This window comes from Parus major, chromosome 1 (genome assembly GCF_001522545.3).
Source record: "Parus major isolate Abel chromosome 1, Parus_major1.1, whole genome shotgun sequence".
In the NCBI taxonomy this organism is placed as follows: Eukaryota; Metazoa; Chordata; class Aves; order Passeriformes; family Paridae; genus Parus; species Parus major.
In genome coordinates, this window is record NC_031768.1 from 108,923,413 (window position 1) to 108,939,062 (window position 15,650).

The 15,650-nt window shown below is 48.2% G+C and overlaps 1 protein-coding gene across 2 annotated transcripts in view; it reads right to left on the reverse strand.

Moving 5' to 3' along the window:
- Nucleotides 1–15,054, reverse strand: part of CD80 (CD80 molecule) — a 22,669-nt gene extending 7,615 nt beyond the window's left edge. Inside the window, exons 1-4 of one of the 2 annotated variants that reach the window (XM_015642188.3) lie at nucleotides 14,887–15,054; nucleotides 14,637–14,737; nucleotides 3,098–3,421; nucleotides 1,486–1,767 (exon numbers count right to left, since the gene is read on the reverse strand). In XM_015642188.3, coding sequence (XP_015497674.1) covers nucleotides 1,486–1,767; nucleotides 3,098–3,421; nucleotides 14,637–14,737; nucleotides 14,887–15,053 — 874 coding nt within the window. In that variant the 5' untranslated portion in view covers nucleotide 15,054. Of the gene's footprint in view, nucleotides 1–1,485; nucleotides 1,768–3,097; nucleotides 3,422–14,636; nucleotides 14,743–14,886 lie in introns of both variants that reach the window. The other variant, XM_015642198.3, reaches the window with a different exon arrangement.
- Nucleotides 15,055–15,650: the final 596 nt, after the last annotated feature.

The following is a 15,650-nucleotide window of genomic DNA, read 5'->3' on the forward strand; positions in this document are numbered from 1 at the left end:
ATAGATAGATAGATAGATAGATAGATAGATAGATAGATAGATAGATAGATAGATAGACAGATAGATAGATATATAAATACTGGGCCATTCTTGTAGAGGACAGGACTTGCTGTATGTCCATAGGTCTGCAGACCTATGTGCACAAACCTTCACTTTTCCACCATCTGCATCTGGCACAGGTAAGCATCATTCCACTCCTAAGCCATTAATTAGCCTGATCTGCTGTTCAGTCCTCCCCTCACTCTGTAGGGGTTGCCTTCTACATTTACCAGAGGCTCTGTTCTGTCTGTAATTCAGTGTTCATGAAAGGTTTTTTTTGAGGATCATTTACACCATGCCAAAATGGGAGTGGTTCCACATCCTAAAAGTCAGAAAGTGGGGGGTTTGTGACTGCTGTGGCTGTGTCACTGTTGGCTGCACCCTCCTCTGATTACTGCTTTTGTTGTTGTTGCTTGCTTTTTCTATGTAGTGAGCTATTCATAACCTTATTCTCCCTTCATTAGGGACATTATGCTCTACATCCAGCAATAGCCAATATTCATAAAGCACTAGTTCCTGGCATTTGTTCTGAAGCTGAATGGCACCTCTCCCCACAAGCCCCTTTGATTTTAGTAAGATAGATGAATAAGCTACCTTGATGAATAAGGTATAATTCCCTAGGAAACATACTGCTTCTCTATCTTCCCTTGAAGGTGCCCTTATCTCTACAGTAAAAACATCAAGCCCAGAGACATTTCAGAATACTTTTTTGGTAACAACATTAAAAAAAAAAATCCTTTTGGTTTTACGAATTTTCTTGCAAATCCCCTTCTACTGCAAAACATCTGGAATGTAGTGTGCTGCTTTCCCTCATGCTGTTTCCATTTGTGCCTCAAGCTTTTCAAAGCACAGACTTATCTATTATGCCATCACTTCTGAGCCATGCTCAGTGATGGAATTCTTTTCGTATGAGTTAACCCCATGTTACATTTGAAAGCAGAATTTTGTCTAGACCCCAGCTGACAGTTTCTTTCACTGAAGCAGGGACAAACAAGCTTGTTAAATGAGGAAATTATTTTAAAGTGCAGCCTGTGGCTTTTAAAGCACGCATGTTTCTCTGGTCCCTCCATTCAAATACCAGGTCTGTGTCACACAGCTGGCAGCAAGACTGTGCTGGTACAGAGGGGCACGGGATGGTGGCAGCCCCAGCCTGTGGGAGCCACCAGGTGTGACATTACCACAACAGGATCCAGTTCAGCTCCCAGCCCAGCTGCAGCAGAGCAGCAGGGAGACAGAACTGCCTCTGCTTGTCAGTCACCGTTGTAATTCTCCCTTCCCAGCCCGGCTATCTCACAGCCTTTGAAATATTTCGGTGTGTAGTTCACAGGCAGGATCATTGGGTGATCTTTGCGTGAACACTTGCACAAAATCTACTGCATTCTCAGAAAGGCAACCCAGCAGATTCAACAAAATGGTTTTGTTACAAAAAACATTAATAAAACATACTCAGAAGCAAACTGGTGGACTTGGCAAAGCCACTGTATTCAATGGAGCAAGTGATGTTGACGTCTTTGGTCACGTTGAGCAGCAGTTTTCCAGTGACATTGTAGGGGCTGAGGCTGGACTCAGACACCCAGCTGGCATTCCACTCCATGGACACGTTGTTGAGGGCTCCAGAGATTTTGGGCTTGGGGAAACCTCCGTGAGACGAACATGTTAACACCATCTCAGTCAGCTCACAAGAATCAGCGGACACTTCTGCTGTTATGTTGGGCTTGCTGAAGTCAGCTGAAGTGAGAGAGATTTGGTTACCATTCTGTCAGGCCACAGCGAGGTTTGCAGCCCCCAAAACCCACAGCAAGGCAAGGACCCCTCACAGGGCAGTCACCATGGGAGTTTTTTCTGCCCATGGTCTAGGATACCATGCAAGCAGTCACTAGTGAAAGAAACTTGCTCAGCACTGTGTGGCTGAGCAGTGGCAAGCAAGGAGAGACAGTTTTCCTTCCAGCCCCATTGTCTGTTGAGCAATACAACACTGCCATCCAGCCTGGAAAATCCCTTCAGGCATCCCAGCCTGATTCCAGCATTTCCCTTTCCTGATCCCCACAATAACTTGATCCCACTTCACCAGAGGGAGCAGAAGTCTGCCATAATTATTACAGCTGGCCTGTTAGGACAGCAAGAGGATTTCTGGCTGGAAAGAAACTGGAGTATTTGCAGACAGGAAAAGAGATCTATAGTTTTATGTTTTTTATGCAGTTAACTTCTCAACCCTCATGGTTAAAAAAACATGCTGGCAGTACACTTCCCTTTTTTCATGCCAATTCCCAGAAAGATCACTGAATTTATCTCATTGCACATGTGCCCTCTCAGGCCAGCAGGAAATGGCCAGACCTCAGGAGCTTGTCTGTTTTTTGTTGCCCAATCTCCTTCCAGATGAGGCATGCTCCTTCACTGACTTGTCTGGAAGATTCATGTAACTATCTGCTGTTACAGGTATTAAAATACATGTATATATTTATATATGTCACCAGTATCCTTGGTTGAAACCAACTGCTACAAAAACACTGGTGGAAATGGAAAATGTCAGTGGAACTTTTTGTGGCCTCTAAGAAAAGATTCAGATTCATTTTGAACAAAGGAACTCAGTTTCTTTAATGTAACAAGCCTCAAAGCTCTATGATGAATTTGGCTTTAGGCTGTGGAGCTGCAGTGCCCAGTTCCACAGGGGTTTGGATGCAGGGCTGGGATGCTGCCCTGGCCACCCTATTTCTCTTTCAGCTTGAATGCTTGCCAGGCACTAAGGGCTTGATCTTGCTTTGCCCCAAAGACAGCAGGGGCTGCCTCAGGCACCCATCACCAGTGGTGTCTGGGGAGGGCCCCAGGAGGGATCCTTTCACAAGAGGAAGGCATCAAGGGAAGGAGGTTGGATTGGTGGTGGGAAAAAAAATTGCTGTACCTGGGGTAGCTTTAGAAAGGTAAGAAGGGAGGCTGCTGGAATGGGAGCAGATAACACACCTTCCACACCTGCTGCAGTATGGATGAGCTTGGAAGAGCATCCCTCACCCCCAGAGGCTGGCACTGGAGAGCCTCAGGTGCCAGGATGCAATCCACCCACCTGTCACAAAAAGGATGACAGACTCGTCACACACAACAACGGAGTTGTGCTGAACCACACACTGGTAAGAGCCATTGTCCAGGATTTCCACGAGGGAGATCCACAGGGTGAGGTTCCAGGGGTCCATCTCTATCCGGTTCCGGTACCGCTCGTGCTTGGAGATCATATTCCCCTCTGAGTAGGCCAGCACCACGTCCGTAATGTTCTTCTGCCAATAGACCCGGTACTTGTGCAGGCTTTCTGAGCTGGGAATTTCATGGCAACAAGGCAGGCTGACCTTTTCCCCCACTTTGCTTCTGACTATTTTCTTCTCCAGTGCTTGGCCTGCAGGTGAGGAGCAAACAAAAGTCAGTGAGTGAGTCAGTGGTACAGCCTTGTGCCAGGACCTGCTGCCTAAAGCTCACCCCTTCTGGCTGTGACTGCTCACATCCCTCATCAGCCACCGAGTTGTTTCACAGCTTCAGCTCTACACTGAGGGAGCCACCCCTGGCCATTGCCTCCTACATCATGCTCCACTGCTACTCAGGATCATGACCCAGCAGGCACACAAGGATTGCTGCATGGATTGCTGAAGGCAAAGGCAGGAGAGTTGCTTGCCTGAACATAAATTTCGCTGGCCCCTGTAAAAATAGGGATAGAAATGCACATGCACAAACTGCTATCTCCTCTGCTTCCCTTTTCAGAGCCTGGTGTTTGGAAAAATCTGTGTCGCTCTCCAATGGCTTCTCTTCCTGCTTAACAGGGCCACAGTGTACTATTTGTTCAGGGGGGCTGCGGGATTTTTGGTAGTTACTTTTTTTTAAAAGGAAAGAGACCCAAAACTTTCAAGATCCCAGAAACTAGAATCAACCCTACAATGATACACAAAGGTTGCAGCCACACTTGTCATCAGCCTTCCAGCAATAGCAAGTGAACAATTTTGCCTAGTCTAGGTAGAACAAGTTTATCTTTGTGAAAGCTCATGGGACAACTTGGAACCAGCACAGATGTTCCCCAACTCCTGGCCTGTGACTGTGCAGTGGCACACCTGGAGTGCAGCCATGTCCTGACAACACTGAGACCCTTGCAGGGTGCAGTTAGGTACAACTCTGAGCACATGAGCAGTAATTCCCCTGCTAAGCACCCTGCTCCCAGGATCCGCCTCGCTTTGCCACTCCTTCCTCTTTCCAGTGGGTAAAGGTTCACAGGGGCTGCCATCCAGGGAGCAGCCTAGCACCGAGTTCCTGCTGCTGCTGCTGCTGCAAGGTGACCCAGCATGGACACACAGCCCTGTGCTGCACCACAGGACAGGTGCCTGGGCTTTCACCTGAGTTAGGGCAAGCCTGGGGATGATGTGAACTCAGCTTGGTTAGTCCAGATCAGGCTCGGCCTCACTGCCTCAGCATCATCTCCAGTGGTGGAAGTGGGATATCAGACTGTTACACCCCACTGACTGAGAGCAGAAAAACAAGGAAATAGCTGTCTTCAGGACAGAAAAGATTCAGATTCCCTCTTCTTTCCCTGCAGAACACATCTCAGTAACCACACCTGAGAGGGGAAGCAGGAAAGTCCTGACGGGCGGTGTGTCGCTGATAAGGACAGCACAGCATCACCCATCAGTGGAGGGGAGAGCCCATGTGCAAAGCCTGAAGTGTGAGCTGAGCAATGCACAAAGCTGAGCCTCAGAACTGCCACCCCCCCAGCAAAGCCTGGCTGGTGCTGGCTCACTCTTGGTAGTCCCAGCCTAGCTGCAGCCACGCAGGCAGCGCTGTGACCGGGATGCTGCAGCATTCGCATTCAGCCGCTGTCCAAGGCAGCCACAAGCTGCTTGCCTGCCAGGCCTCATTTGCTTAGCAGTGACTCGCAGACCCTGGGGTGACACACAGACCCTGGGGCCACTGCCACAACAGGAGCCCTGTGGCACAGCCCTGTGACTTGCTCACAGTCCTACAGCTGCCCATGCTGAGGGGAGACAAGGGGATGCTCGGCCAGTGCCCTGCCACAGCTGGAGCTCGGGGCTGATTGCTGGAGTAGAGCCCAGACACAAAGCCTGGGACAGAACATTTAACGTGGTGTGGCACTTAGGGACAGGGTTTGTTGGTGGACTTGGCAGGGCAAAGTTAAAGGTTGGGCTGAAAGATCTTAAAGGTCTTTTCCAACCTAAATGATTTGTGATTCTGTGGAATAAATTTCACTCCCCTCCCCTGCTGCACACCCACCCCTGTCTCACTTGCATACTTGACATTAAATCTGTAGGAAACACACCAAAAAATACTGTGGATGTCCTGGTGACACTATGGAATGTTTTAATATTAGTTAAATAAAATAGAATATGTAATTAAATTAGAAACTTCTTATTTAACTGGTTTCCCTCCACTCAGCCACTCCACTGGTCTTCCAAAGGGAAAGTTTCTATATTTCCCCCTTACTTCCTGTACTTCCCCTTCTAATGCATTGCAGATCCTGAGCAACCAAGCTGGGGCAGACCAGGAGTTGCTCACACTGACCTCTGTCAGCCATCAGCTGAAAGCAAAATGAGAGAGAAATTAATTCTTCCACACAGGAGAAAATCTGCCTTGTCTTGCCAACCTTTGCAGCCTAAAATTCAGGATTTCTTGACATCAGCATTTAAATTGCTACTGCTAGATCTACCCTGCAGGAAGAGTACTTGCCCTTTCAGGAATGCCCTTTCAGGAATGCACATATAATTTTAGCATTCACAACATCCTCTGGCAATGACTTGTGCAGTTTGATTACATGCTGTGTGAGAAAGCATTTCCTTCTGTTCTCTTTAAAAGCAGCCCACTTCAGGCTGTGATTCTTTAAGTTCCTTCTCCTGCACCTCTGTGTGTGTTTGTGTGTACATGTGCTTTTATCTTTGACCACATCTTCGCTTGTTCTCACAGTGCAGCTCTTATTATTATTGGAGAGTCTCAAAAGAGCGGCCAGTCAAACATCCAGTCAAAATCTGGGATTGATAAAGACCATTTTCTATTTTCTTTGGCAGCAATAGGGGAAGAGTAGGCGTATAGAAAATGTCAGGGTGACATCACATCATGAGTTGCATGAGGTTCTCCCTACCTTGCCCCTCAGAGTCTCCTCTGCAACCAAAAGGAGAACAAAAACCTCCTTGGGAGTACATGTGCAGGGGCTGGAAACTCCTGCTGATGTCATGTCTACCCTTAAAAGGCTCTGCACCCTTGAAACTGCAACCTGAATGCTGCAAGCCTGAAGGAACCAAAGTCCATGAAGAGTCATTCAGCCCTACAAAAGTCCCCTTTCGCTTTAGAGGTGAACTGCAAAGCAAAAATGAAAATCCAGTTCTGTGCCGTTTCTGTGCCGAATGCTCTCTGCAGCCAGGCTGTGGGGAGGGTATTCACCATGGAAATCATTCTTAATGACTTTTCTAGAAAAAGATCTCTCCTCTTCCCACCCCTCTGAAGCTCACCACTCTCTTGCTGTGCACACACATCAGTCCATCATTGGAAGTGGCATGTGGCAATGCTGACCTGATGGAAGGGCTGACTTTCTCTTCCCTGGGCAGAAGTTTGCTTCCTTCAAACTATGTCTGTGCTGCAGATGCCCCAAACAGTGGGGCTAGCTGGAAAAGAAAGGAATATAGCCAAGAATTGTTCCTTCTTGTTTGCTCTGAGAGTCAGGAGAGCGGTTGAGCCCATATCCCTATTTCCCTCACTCTTTGCCCAAGCCTTGACTCAGAAATTCCCCATCCACAGGGAGCTTTGTTATCCTGACCACGAATGCAGTCAGACAGCAAATGAGAGCAGATTTCCTCTGGCACAGAAGCCTTGCAGACATTTGACAGTAAAAGGCAACTAAAGACCTAGCAATGCTCTGGAGAAGCAGCCTCAAACTGTTGGAAACCTCCAAATAAGTCCTGGTTAACAGAAGCTCCCAAGCCATTCTTTTTCTCTTGCATTCCCCATTTCTCTGCCCTTCTGAGCCTTGCCTTGTTTTTTCCCCTTCTGGTTTCCTGTTTATCTTTGCAACAGCAGCTGGTATCTCTACTCATAAATTACTGGCATCACTGACTTTGCCTAGGACTGTGCATCTGGGATTCCCACTCTGCAGGTAATTCTGCAGCTCAGACCCCTCATTTTCTGGGAATAGCACATTCACCCCAAACTTGTCTGATTTATCCTTTGAGGGCAATGCAGTATTTTACAGGGATTTCCAAGCAAAACAGACGAGTCGAAAAATCAGTTTTGAAAAGCTGAATCTTTAAAAGACTAGAAACTCCCCCTTGATTTTGTCTTTATCCCTGGTGATTTTACCAATGAGGAATGAGATTCTCTCCAGGCTTTCCATGGAGCCAAAAGCCAGCAAATGTCCTGTGCTACATGGGAGTATGTGGAATGTTTCATGTTTAAATCAGTGACTCCTGAGAGCACACTGATGGCAGAAAGATGCTGGTAGATGCCCAGATAACCTCTGTGTGGAGACACTGGTTCAGAAGTGCATAAAAACACTGCCTCCCTCTGTGTTTCATTGTAAAGACTCTGTGCACTAATAAATATGGGATGAAACAGAGAAAAGTGGGTGCTGTAAGGCCGTGCTGGCTGTCCTCTTTACGGAGCCTGTGGCTGCAGATTATCCCAGGAGTGAGTCCCTGACCAGCCTCTGAGGCTCCTCCTCCACAGACTCCGCTCCAGCAAGCGAAGAGATGTCTTGGCAGACATGAAAAGGAAGAGTGGCCCTTTCCCCTTGCATAACCCCAGGCCCAGCTTCTCATCACAAACCATGGTCCTGCTGCTGCTCTGGGCCGCTGTGGTGAAACAAAGCAGCTGCAAATCCAGATGTTTTGCTCAGGTCAAGTTCCATTACCTATCCCAAACGTGGTTAGAGAGGGGAGCAGAAAAGAAGGCCATCCTTGCTTGCTTCTGTGCTGTAACCTCGGGGTACCCCACACACGGTTAATGCACTTCCCATCTTTACACTGCCACATTCCTCCTAAACAAAAGAATAACCCTGGCTTGCCCAGCTCTAAACTGTAGATTTGGCAATTATTCTAACACTCCCAGGGTGTTTTGGTGTCCCACTCCATCAGCATTCCTCTGTTCCACTGTAATGCTGTTTTATTTTGTGTTTGTTTGCACATCTTCACCTTTAGTGAAGAAATCTTTGAAGCCATGAAGTGGCTGTGAAAACCAGAGGGCAATCTGCAATTAGCATCTGAGAAGACAAAAGGGAATCTGAAATACTTTGGTAGAGGGGCTGGCTCCAGCCAGCTGACACCTCTTGCTCCAGCTCAGTTTTCGGTACTTGAGGAGATCAAAATCTGCTTTCTGAGTCAGCCTGGGACAAGCCCGCTGGCAGGGTATGTCCAGCCGTGTTTGTTCTGTGAGTAAAATCGCAACTCTGCACAAATCACCAGCAATTCTCCCATCTTGGCACCGGCCAGGAGGTCAGATCCAAGCAGGGAGCTGGCTATGGAACCAGAATTACTTGGAGATGGGGACTAGATCGTCTCTTAGATCTGTTCCCCCGCTGCAGAGTGCACCACACGGATGCTGCTCAGGGAGGAAAGGAAGGAGAGACCTCGCTTTCTCCCCTGCAAACCAGCAGGGACACACAGCCGTGGGGACAGAAGGACATCTTTGACTTGGAGAAACGAGCAAAAGAAGAGTCAGAGCCTTCTCCCTTTCTGCACTCCCAGCCCGTGGAATGTCACCCTGCTATAATAAAAAAGGGCAGGGAGGGCCCCTAAATCTGGATGTCCTCAGATTTGCATATTTTAGTTCCTTTAGAGATCAAATTCCTGTATCTTGCTCAGCACTTCTTTAGATTTCCCAGTTTGGGAGCCGAAACTAGATGTGGCATTTGTGTAAGACGAGCTGGTGGGGGAGATCTGTCACAAAGACAGACAAAAATAAATTTGTTAATTTTTCCCCCTGCAGTCTCCATCTCTTGCTGACAGGATCACTTTGTACTTCCTCTATATTCATCTCCCAGCTGAAGATGTTCTCAGATAATTTTCCTAATTCCTCCAGTACCACTGCCATGCATGCTACTGTCCTCACAGCAGTTTCTGAAATTGAGGTCTTCCCCACTGCTTAAGGCTGTAGTTTTCTTCAGTGCTTACTAAATCTCTGTCTCACATGTTCCCCAAGCAGCCAGCCCTCTCTTGAAACTGATAGAAGGTGAAAGTACCCAGTAACTAGGAAAATCAAGTATGATACCTCTCACAGAAGCCCACTTCAAAGTCGAAAAATTACAATTTTTAATTTTTTTTTCTTTTTTTCCTGCTGAAGTACTTGCCCACAGCCATAGCAACACTCACCAGTGCAGCTACCAAGGCTGCAGGCCTGCCAGCCATTATCTTGTTAGAGAAACTGGTCTGTGCTCAGGCACTGACTCACGGATGCTCTGTCAGTCACCCCGCTGCTGGAGCAGAGATTACACAGCCCTAGATAAGAGCGTGGCATGGAGAATGGTGATTAGCTGGAGGACACTCGGGGAACCAGAGCAGTGCAGAGGGCTCTGTAAGCTCCAGGAGCTGCAGAGGGAGTGGAATGAGAGGCAGGGGCTGCTGGAGGCACCGTCCAGGAGCACTGGGGGCAGGGAAAAGGGGCTCTCTGGATTTTTAGGAAGCTGTGTCTGACAGCAAGCTCTGTTCTCTCTGAAGCACTTCCCCTGGCACAGGGACCAAATCCCCGTCTGCAGGGCATTTCAAATGACACCAGAGGGTACCAGCTAAGGTGAGAGCAGCGCTGTGCAGGGAGACTTTCTTCAATCATCTTTTCTAACAACCTTTTATGTGATGTGGTAGGAACTGGAGCTCGCCAAAAGGTGGCTGAGCTTTGAGTGCAGGATAGGTAGAAATGCCACCATTAGCCATCAGTCAGCACTTTCTTTTCAGTCAGGGAGTCCCCTGGGACCAATGATATTTTAAAAGCATAACAGTGAAAAAGCAGAAGCAAAGCCTGTGGCATTTCTGAGTTGGGAAAGATTTACATATTCTCAAATGAACTCCTGAGACTCCCGATGCTGATGCCCCTCCGAGGGGACAGAACAGCTACAATTTAACATAAAGTTAATCTATTTTAAAACAGAGCTGACCTCCTTCTGCCAAGTGAGCAGAATTCACTGCATCCTGCCTTGCCACCCTGTGGAAGATGCCACATCCACATGTGCACACCATTTGTACTGGGAAACACGTTTAAAAAGGAAGGAGAAGACTTCAGCCTGGAGAAGAGGTTCCAGGGGGACCTTAGAGCAGCCTTCCAGTGCTTAAAAGGAGCCTTAAGGAAGGCTGGAGAGGGACTTTTCACAAGGGCATATAACAATAGGACAAGGGAGAATGGCCTCAAGCTGAAGGAGGGAAGGTTTAGATAAGATATTAGGAAGAAATTATTTATTATGGGGGGGTGAGGTGCTGGCTCAGGTTGTCTAGGGAAGTTGTGGATGTTCCAGCCCTGAAGGTGTTCAAGGCCAATTTGGGAAGGACTCTGAGCCACCTGGTCATGTGGAACTGTTCATGGCAGGGAGATTAGAACAAATAGAGCTTTAAGATCCCTTCCAACACAAACTCTGTAATTCTTTGAGAATTTCTCTGAATGTGGAAATTCTCTCCCAGCTTGGCATGACCCTGGGATGCAGGCAGACAACAAACTCACACTGATCTCATGCCTTCCCCATGCAAGCAGAGGGGATCTGGCTCCCCTTTCCCTTCCAATCCTCTCCCGAGTCTGGTTCAAGATACCAGTCTTAAAAGAAAAGAAAAAAGGAACTTTCTGCTAAGCTGGAAGATGAAGTAGATCATCCAGGGATCAGACATGTGCAAAGAGGAGGATCACATAGCCAGAGAGGAGCAGGACTGCATCTTTTGGTGGCAATGACCCATTTGTACCCCTCAACTATGACTCCTGTCAGCATCCATCCCCCTCCAGGGTGCACAGCATAGCTGCAAAAGCAAACTGGCTCAGAAAAAAACTAACTCACCACAAGAGAGGCAGAAGGATAACATCAGTCATTTATGTCAGATTAATACCCCTCATTAAACCACTTGGAACTCAGAATCAAGGCAGAGATGTGCAGGAAAGGTGTGAAGGGGTAAGGGTGGCACCTTCTGCTTACCAGAATTAATCTACCACAATTAGTAAAAGCGTCCACTCCAAACTTTGCATGTTTAAATGCAGGAATGTCCAACATGCACACTGCAAAAGTCTCAGTGATCCCAGAAATGCAAAAAAGCTGTTGCAGTCAGAGCAACATGAGGTCACTGGAGCTATCTGGGTTCATTCCGATCTAACTGGAAAAAGGAAATTATGTGGGTGAAAGGAACATTTGACCCATAGCCTTACAAACTTGGCATTTAGACTTTTGACTGTATTTTGTGTGTAAAAATGTAGCTTGTCCAAGTTTAATTTTCTGTGTTTTTTTTTTTTTTTCCTAAATAATTCTTTAATTTAAGAAGCACTCAAGAGAAGAAGTAAAACAGTCTCTATAAGCAAAAAGCAGTAGGGTTTAGCTGGGTTTCTGTTTCTCCTCTTACAGCAGGTTTCACTCTGGCTAGACTGACAGACAGAAAAAGGAGTTCCTTAGATCCACTGCCCTTGTTTTTGAAGCATGTCTTGTTTTTTTCTGCATGTCTGGAACAGGAGACAGAAACTCTTCCGAAAAAAAAAAATTAAAACAGCTGAAAGCATGAAGAGGAATAAGTCAGAAACTCAATTTGCATCCAGCGATCAAATGGGCAAATCCAGTAGGTAAAGAAAAATTTGTGCCATCTCCGCCGTGAAATCTGCCCCAGCACAACCCATACCAGAGCTGGCACAGAAATTACACACCAAGCACCTAAAATTCACACTTCAATATTTAGGGCTGGCCACAAAACAGGGATTCTTTCTCAGCCCTCATTGTCCCTTTCTGAAACCCAGCTCCACTCCAAGCTCTTCACTGGGAGTAACACAAAGGAAGGGGATTCCTGGAATGTGTTATTTGTGAGCCAGTGCTCTCTCACAGAAGTGCATATTGCCCCTCCCTTCCCAACCCTCCAGTAACTTAGAAAAGCTGTAGGGAATTTTCTTCCAAACTTCTCAAAAAATTTCACCCCTGGGAAGAAACCAAGAGCTAAGTGGTCCCCAGCTAGAAGAAAATACTCCAGGGAAGTCTAAAAATACTCCATGGGCATAAAGCTGGGGTTGCTGTGTCACTGAAGTCAGTGCCTATGCTTTGTTTGCACACGGGGCAGGGAAAGGTCATACTGAGGGACTTCAAGCTATATTTTTCTAGGATAAACTGGGGACTGAGAACATCCTACAGTTTGAAAGTAGCTGTGAAGGTGCAATGGCTTGATGAAACCAAGCCTGTGGGGATACCAGCAGTGCATTCAGATCATAAAAAAAAAAGAAGTTTGTGCTGTAACCAAGCTGTTTTGCCACTTTGTGCTGAGACAACAGGGTGTTGTTCATGGACATCAGTGTCTCCAGCAGCAGCTGACATCCCAGACACAGCTCTAAATTACACTGGCATTTCAGGGGGGCACCTCAAGTGAACGTCAGAATAGCAAAATTCAATTCAAAGGAAAATAAATGGATCTACATAGCTTGCGCATACATGAAATTCCTATGAAAGACAACCATCAAATCAACCTTCAACCTTTCCTATGAAAGACAACCCTCAAATCCCTTCTAATTAAGCCCCCCATTGATGCCTTCCCCTGCTACAATGTGAAAATTCAGCCTGGCATTCCCTCTGTTACTATTTCGCTCACATGGGCTTTACAGAGGGCACCTGTTTCCATCCTAGAATGCTACCTGACCTTTTGCAGTGCTACATCAGGGAAGTGTGCCAGCATCAGGACACCTGGGCCAAACCAAGGACATGGGCTCTGGGAGCCAGCCCTGACTGTGCCTTGATGTGGCCACGAGCAGCCCCATGAGGGGTCAGTCCTGGAAATGCTGGCTGTGGTGACTCACTCTGTATTGCATGGGAAGTCACTGCCAGGGTGGTGGCAGACACCCAGGGCTCCACTATTTCGCCACAACAAGGTCAGAACCCAGTCCTTGTGGTCCCTGTGGGCAACGCTGAGAAGGCATCGCCCACAAGCACCAGGAAAGTTTTTCAAGCCCAGTCCTTTGTGGGTACTGCACCACCTATTTTCATGGAGCAATTTAATGCAGGAATGCTGATCTTCGGAGAGAAAGAGTGTGTGTGAGTGCATACAGAGAGAGAAGTAAGTGCATCAGCTGTCCTGTTCTTATCAACTGCCAAGCCCCTGCTCCTGAAGCACTGTGACTTCCATTGACTTGTTGCTAGAGAAACATCTAAAAATCGTGTCTCAAAAGTACAACTAGATAAACACTTAATTTTCTATTATCAAACTTGTATTTCTAGCAGTGGATATTAGCATGCATCAAACTATACATCCAAGTATACATCCTTTAGCCAAGGAACCAGAATCATTTTCAGAGAAATTACATGAGTGGAGAATTACCATATGCTCATAATTACATTATTAACATACCACAAGCTCTTAAACCACTGAGAGAGAAACAGTTCTGCTCATGATAGATTGTATGCCTGATGCAAATACAAGCAAAGTATATTTGTGCTTGATAAATGGTTTGCAAACACAGAGATAGAGGAAAGAGTGAGGGGAAGACAGAAGAGCAGAGATCCCAAAGAGGCATTTGAGGTTGTTGCTTTCTTTACAAGTGCGTTCTGCAATTCATTCCCTGCTAAATTCTCCAAGTTTTATCTTAAAATTCTGAGACTGAAACTCAAAATGAAATCTGGCATCAAATATCTTCCAGTTTCCCAATAGCAGCATGAAAAGTTCCTAATTTTGCATTGCTTGATTTTTAAGGAAAGCCTCAGTGCAACTCAGGTTTGCTCTAGAGTATTGTTAGCAGCAGTGAAACTCTAAAATTTACAATAAGCACAACTTATCTTGTAGCCACAACAAACTCCAGCTCAGAAGTGAATTTTGTGTGGTTTCCATGTTAACATTTCACACATCTGAGAAGACCCATCCCAAGCCTGTTGAGGCGAGGAGCGATCTGTGTGAGCTTTGTGGCAAGTCCTCAGAAAAGGACAGGGAACAGCTCAGGCAGGACTTCAATGGGGATTTGTGTTATTGGAGAAAGAACTCGCTCTGCTCTGTGCTGAGCTGCCCAGGAGGTGCAGAGCACTCAGAGCTGCCATCTTTCCCTGTCATCTCCACCACACACCCACTTTCAACCACCCAAAAAGCTGCACAAACCACCCCGCCACCGAGGCCGAAGCCCAAGGAGTTGCGCCATGTGCTCCCCACAGACATCAGCTGACCAAAACCACCCTCAGTTCTCTCACCCTGGCTGCGATGGGAGCTCACCCTGCCTCTCTGGGAGCCAGCAGCCTGGTGCAATGGGCCTGGGAAGCTGAGAGCTGGGGGCTCTTCACTGAAGTGCCAGCACCCCAAACCCTGGCCTGGGCTCAGCCCTGGCAGAAGGCACCAGGACTGTCCTGAGGAGGGCCACCATCCCCTGGTGACCATCACAGGGTTCGCTGCTGCTGGTGCCCAGCCCCTTCCCACACTCCCATCCTGGTTCCTGCTTACCCATCCCAAGGCAGAGCAGCACGAAGAGCCCGAGCCCCAGCCACGTCCTCGACGCCAGCGGCGGTGGGGAGGCGGGCAGGCACATCATCTTCCTGTAGCTCCTGGGCTGGGAGGAGAGGGCAGAATGGTTATGGCAGCGGAGCCTGAGGAGTCACAGCACCCTGCACTGCGTCCCTCTCCTTCCTGCCTGCTGCCAGCACCACAAGCCCCGAGCACAAGCCCAGCCTGCCCCATTTCCCGGCCCTGGTACCTGTCGTTTCCCTGGTCCAGCAGCACCGAGGCCACCCCTGAGGCCGGGAGGAGGCAGGGGGGCTCAGTGCCAGGCCATGGGGGCCTGGCTGCTGTCACAGGCTGCCAGAACCCTCTCTGACAGGCTGCAGGGGGAAGTCTCGGTGCCGGGAGGCTGCTCGGCCTCATAAGTCACCTCACACCGCCCACGGCTTCCTCGCGGGGCGTGCGCCAGGATGCAGCCGCCCCCGGCACCCCGACTGCCTTCATCCCTCGGGGGTGCTCCGGGTGTTCCTCCAGCCTGGAGGGTGTCAGGCCGAAGAACCCTGCCTGTGAATGTGTCAGGCAGTGCTGGGGGCTTCGGAGGTTCAAATGCAGCTGAGTGAAACCCTGACGCTGCTTTGGGAATAGCTGTATAAAGTTAGGTTTGAAATGAAACAAAACGCCCGCACCACCATTTCAGGCCCGGCAGGATGCAATCCACCAAGAAATGGATTTTCCAAAGAAAACGTAAGAAGGATTGCTTAGGCTGCACGCGATGGATGTCATGGCAGAGCACCTGGACAGGGAGCAGGATGTGACAGCAGGGCCGAATGTGGATGGCTGTGGTGTCACCAGAGAACATCCACCAGCAAGGTGGAAGTGCAAGGAGCACTTGCTCCCCAGAACTGTGTCCTGCCTTCCCCAGAAGGCACCCAGTGCTCACCCAGCTCTGGGTGGGGCAGGGGAGAGGCATGGAACATCCCTGCTTTAAAGCCTGGAAGGGCAGAGCCATCACCAACACAA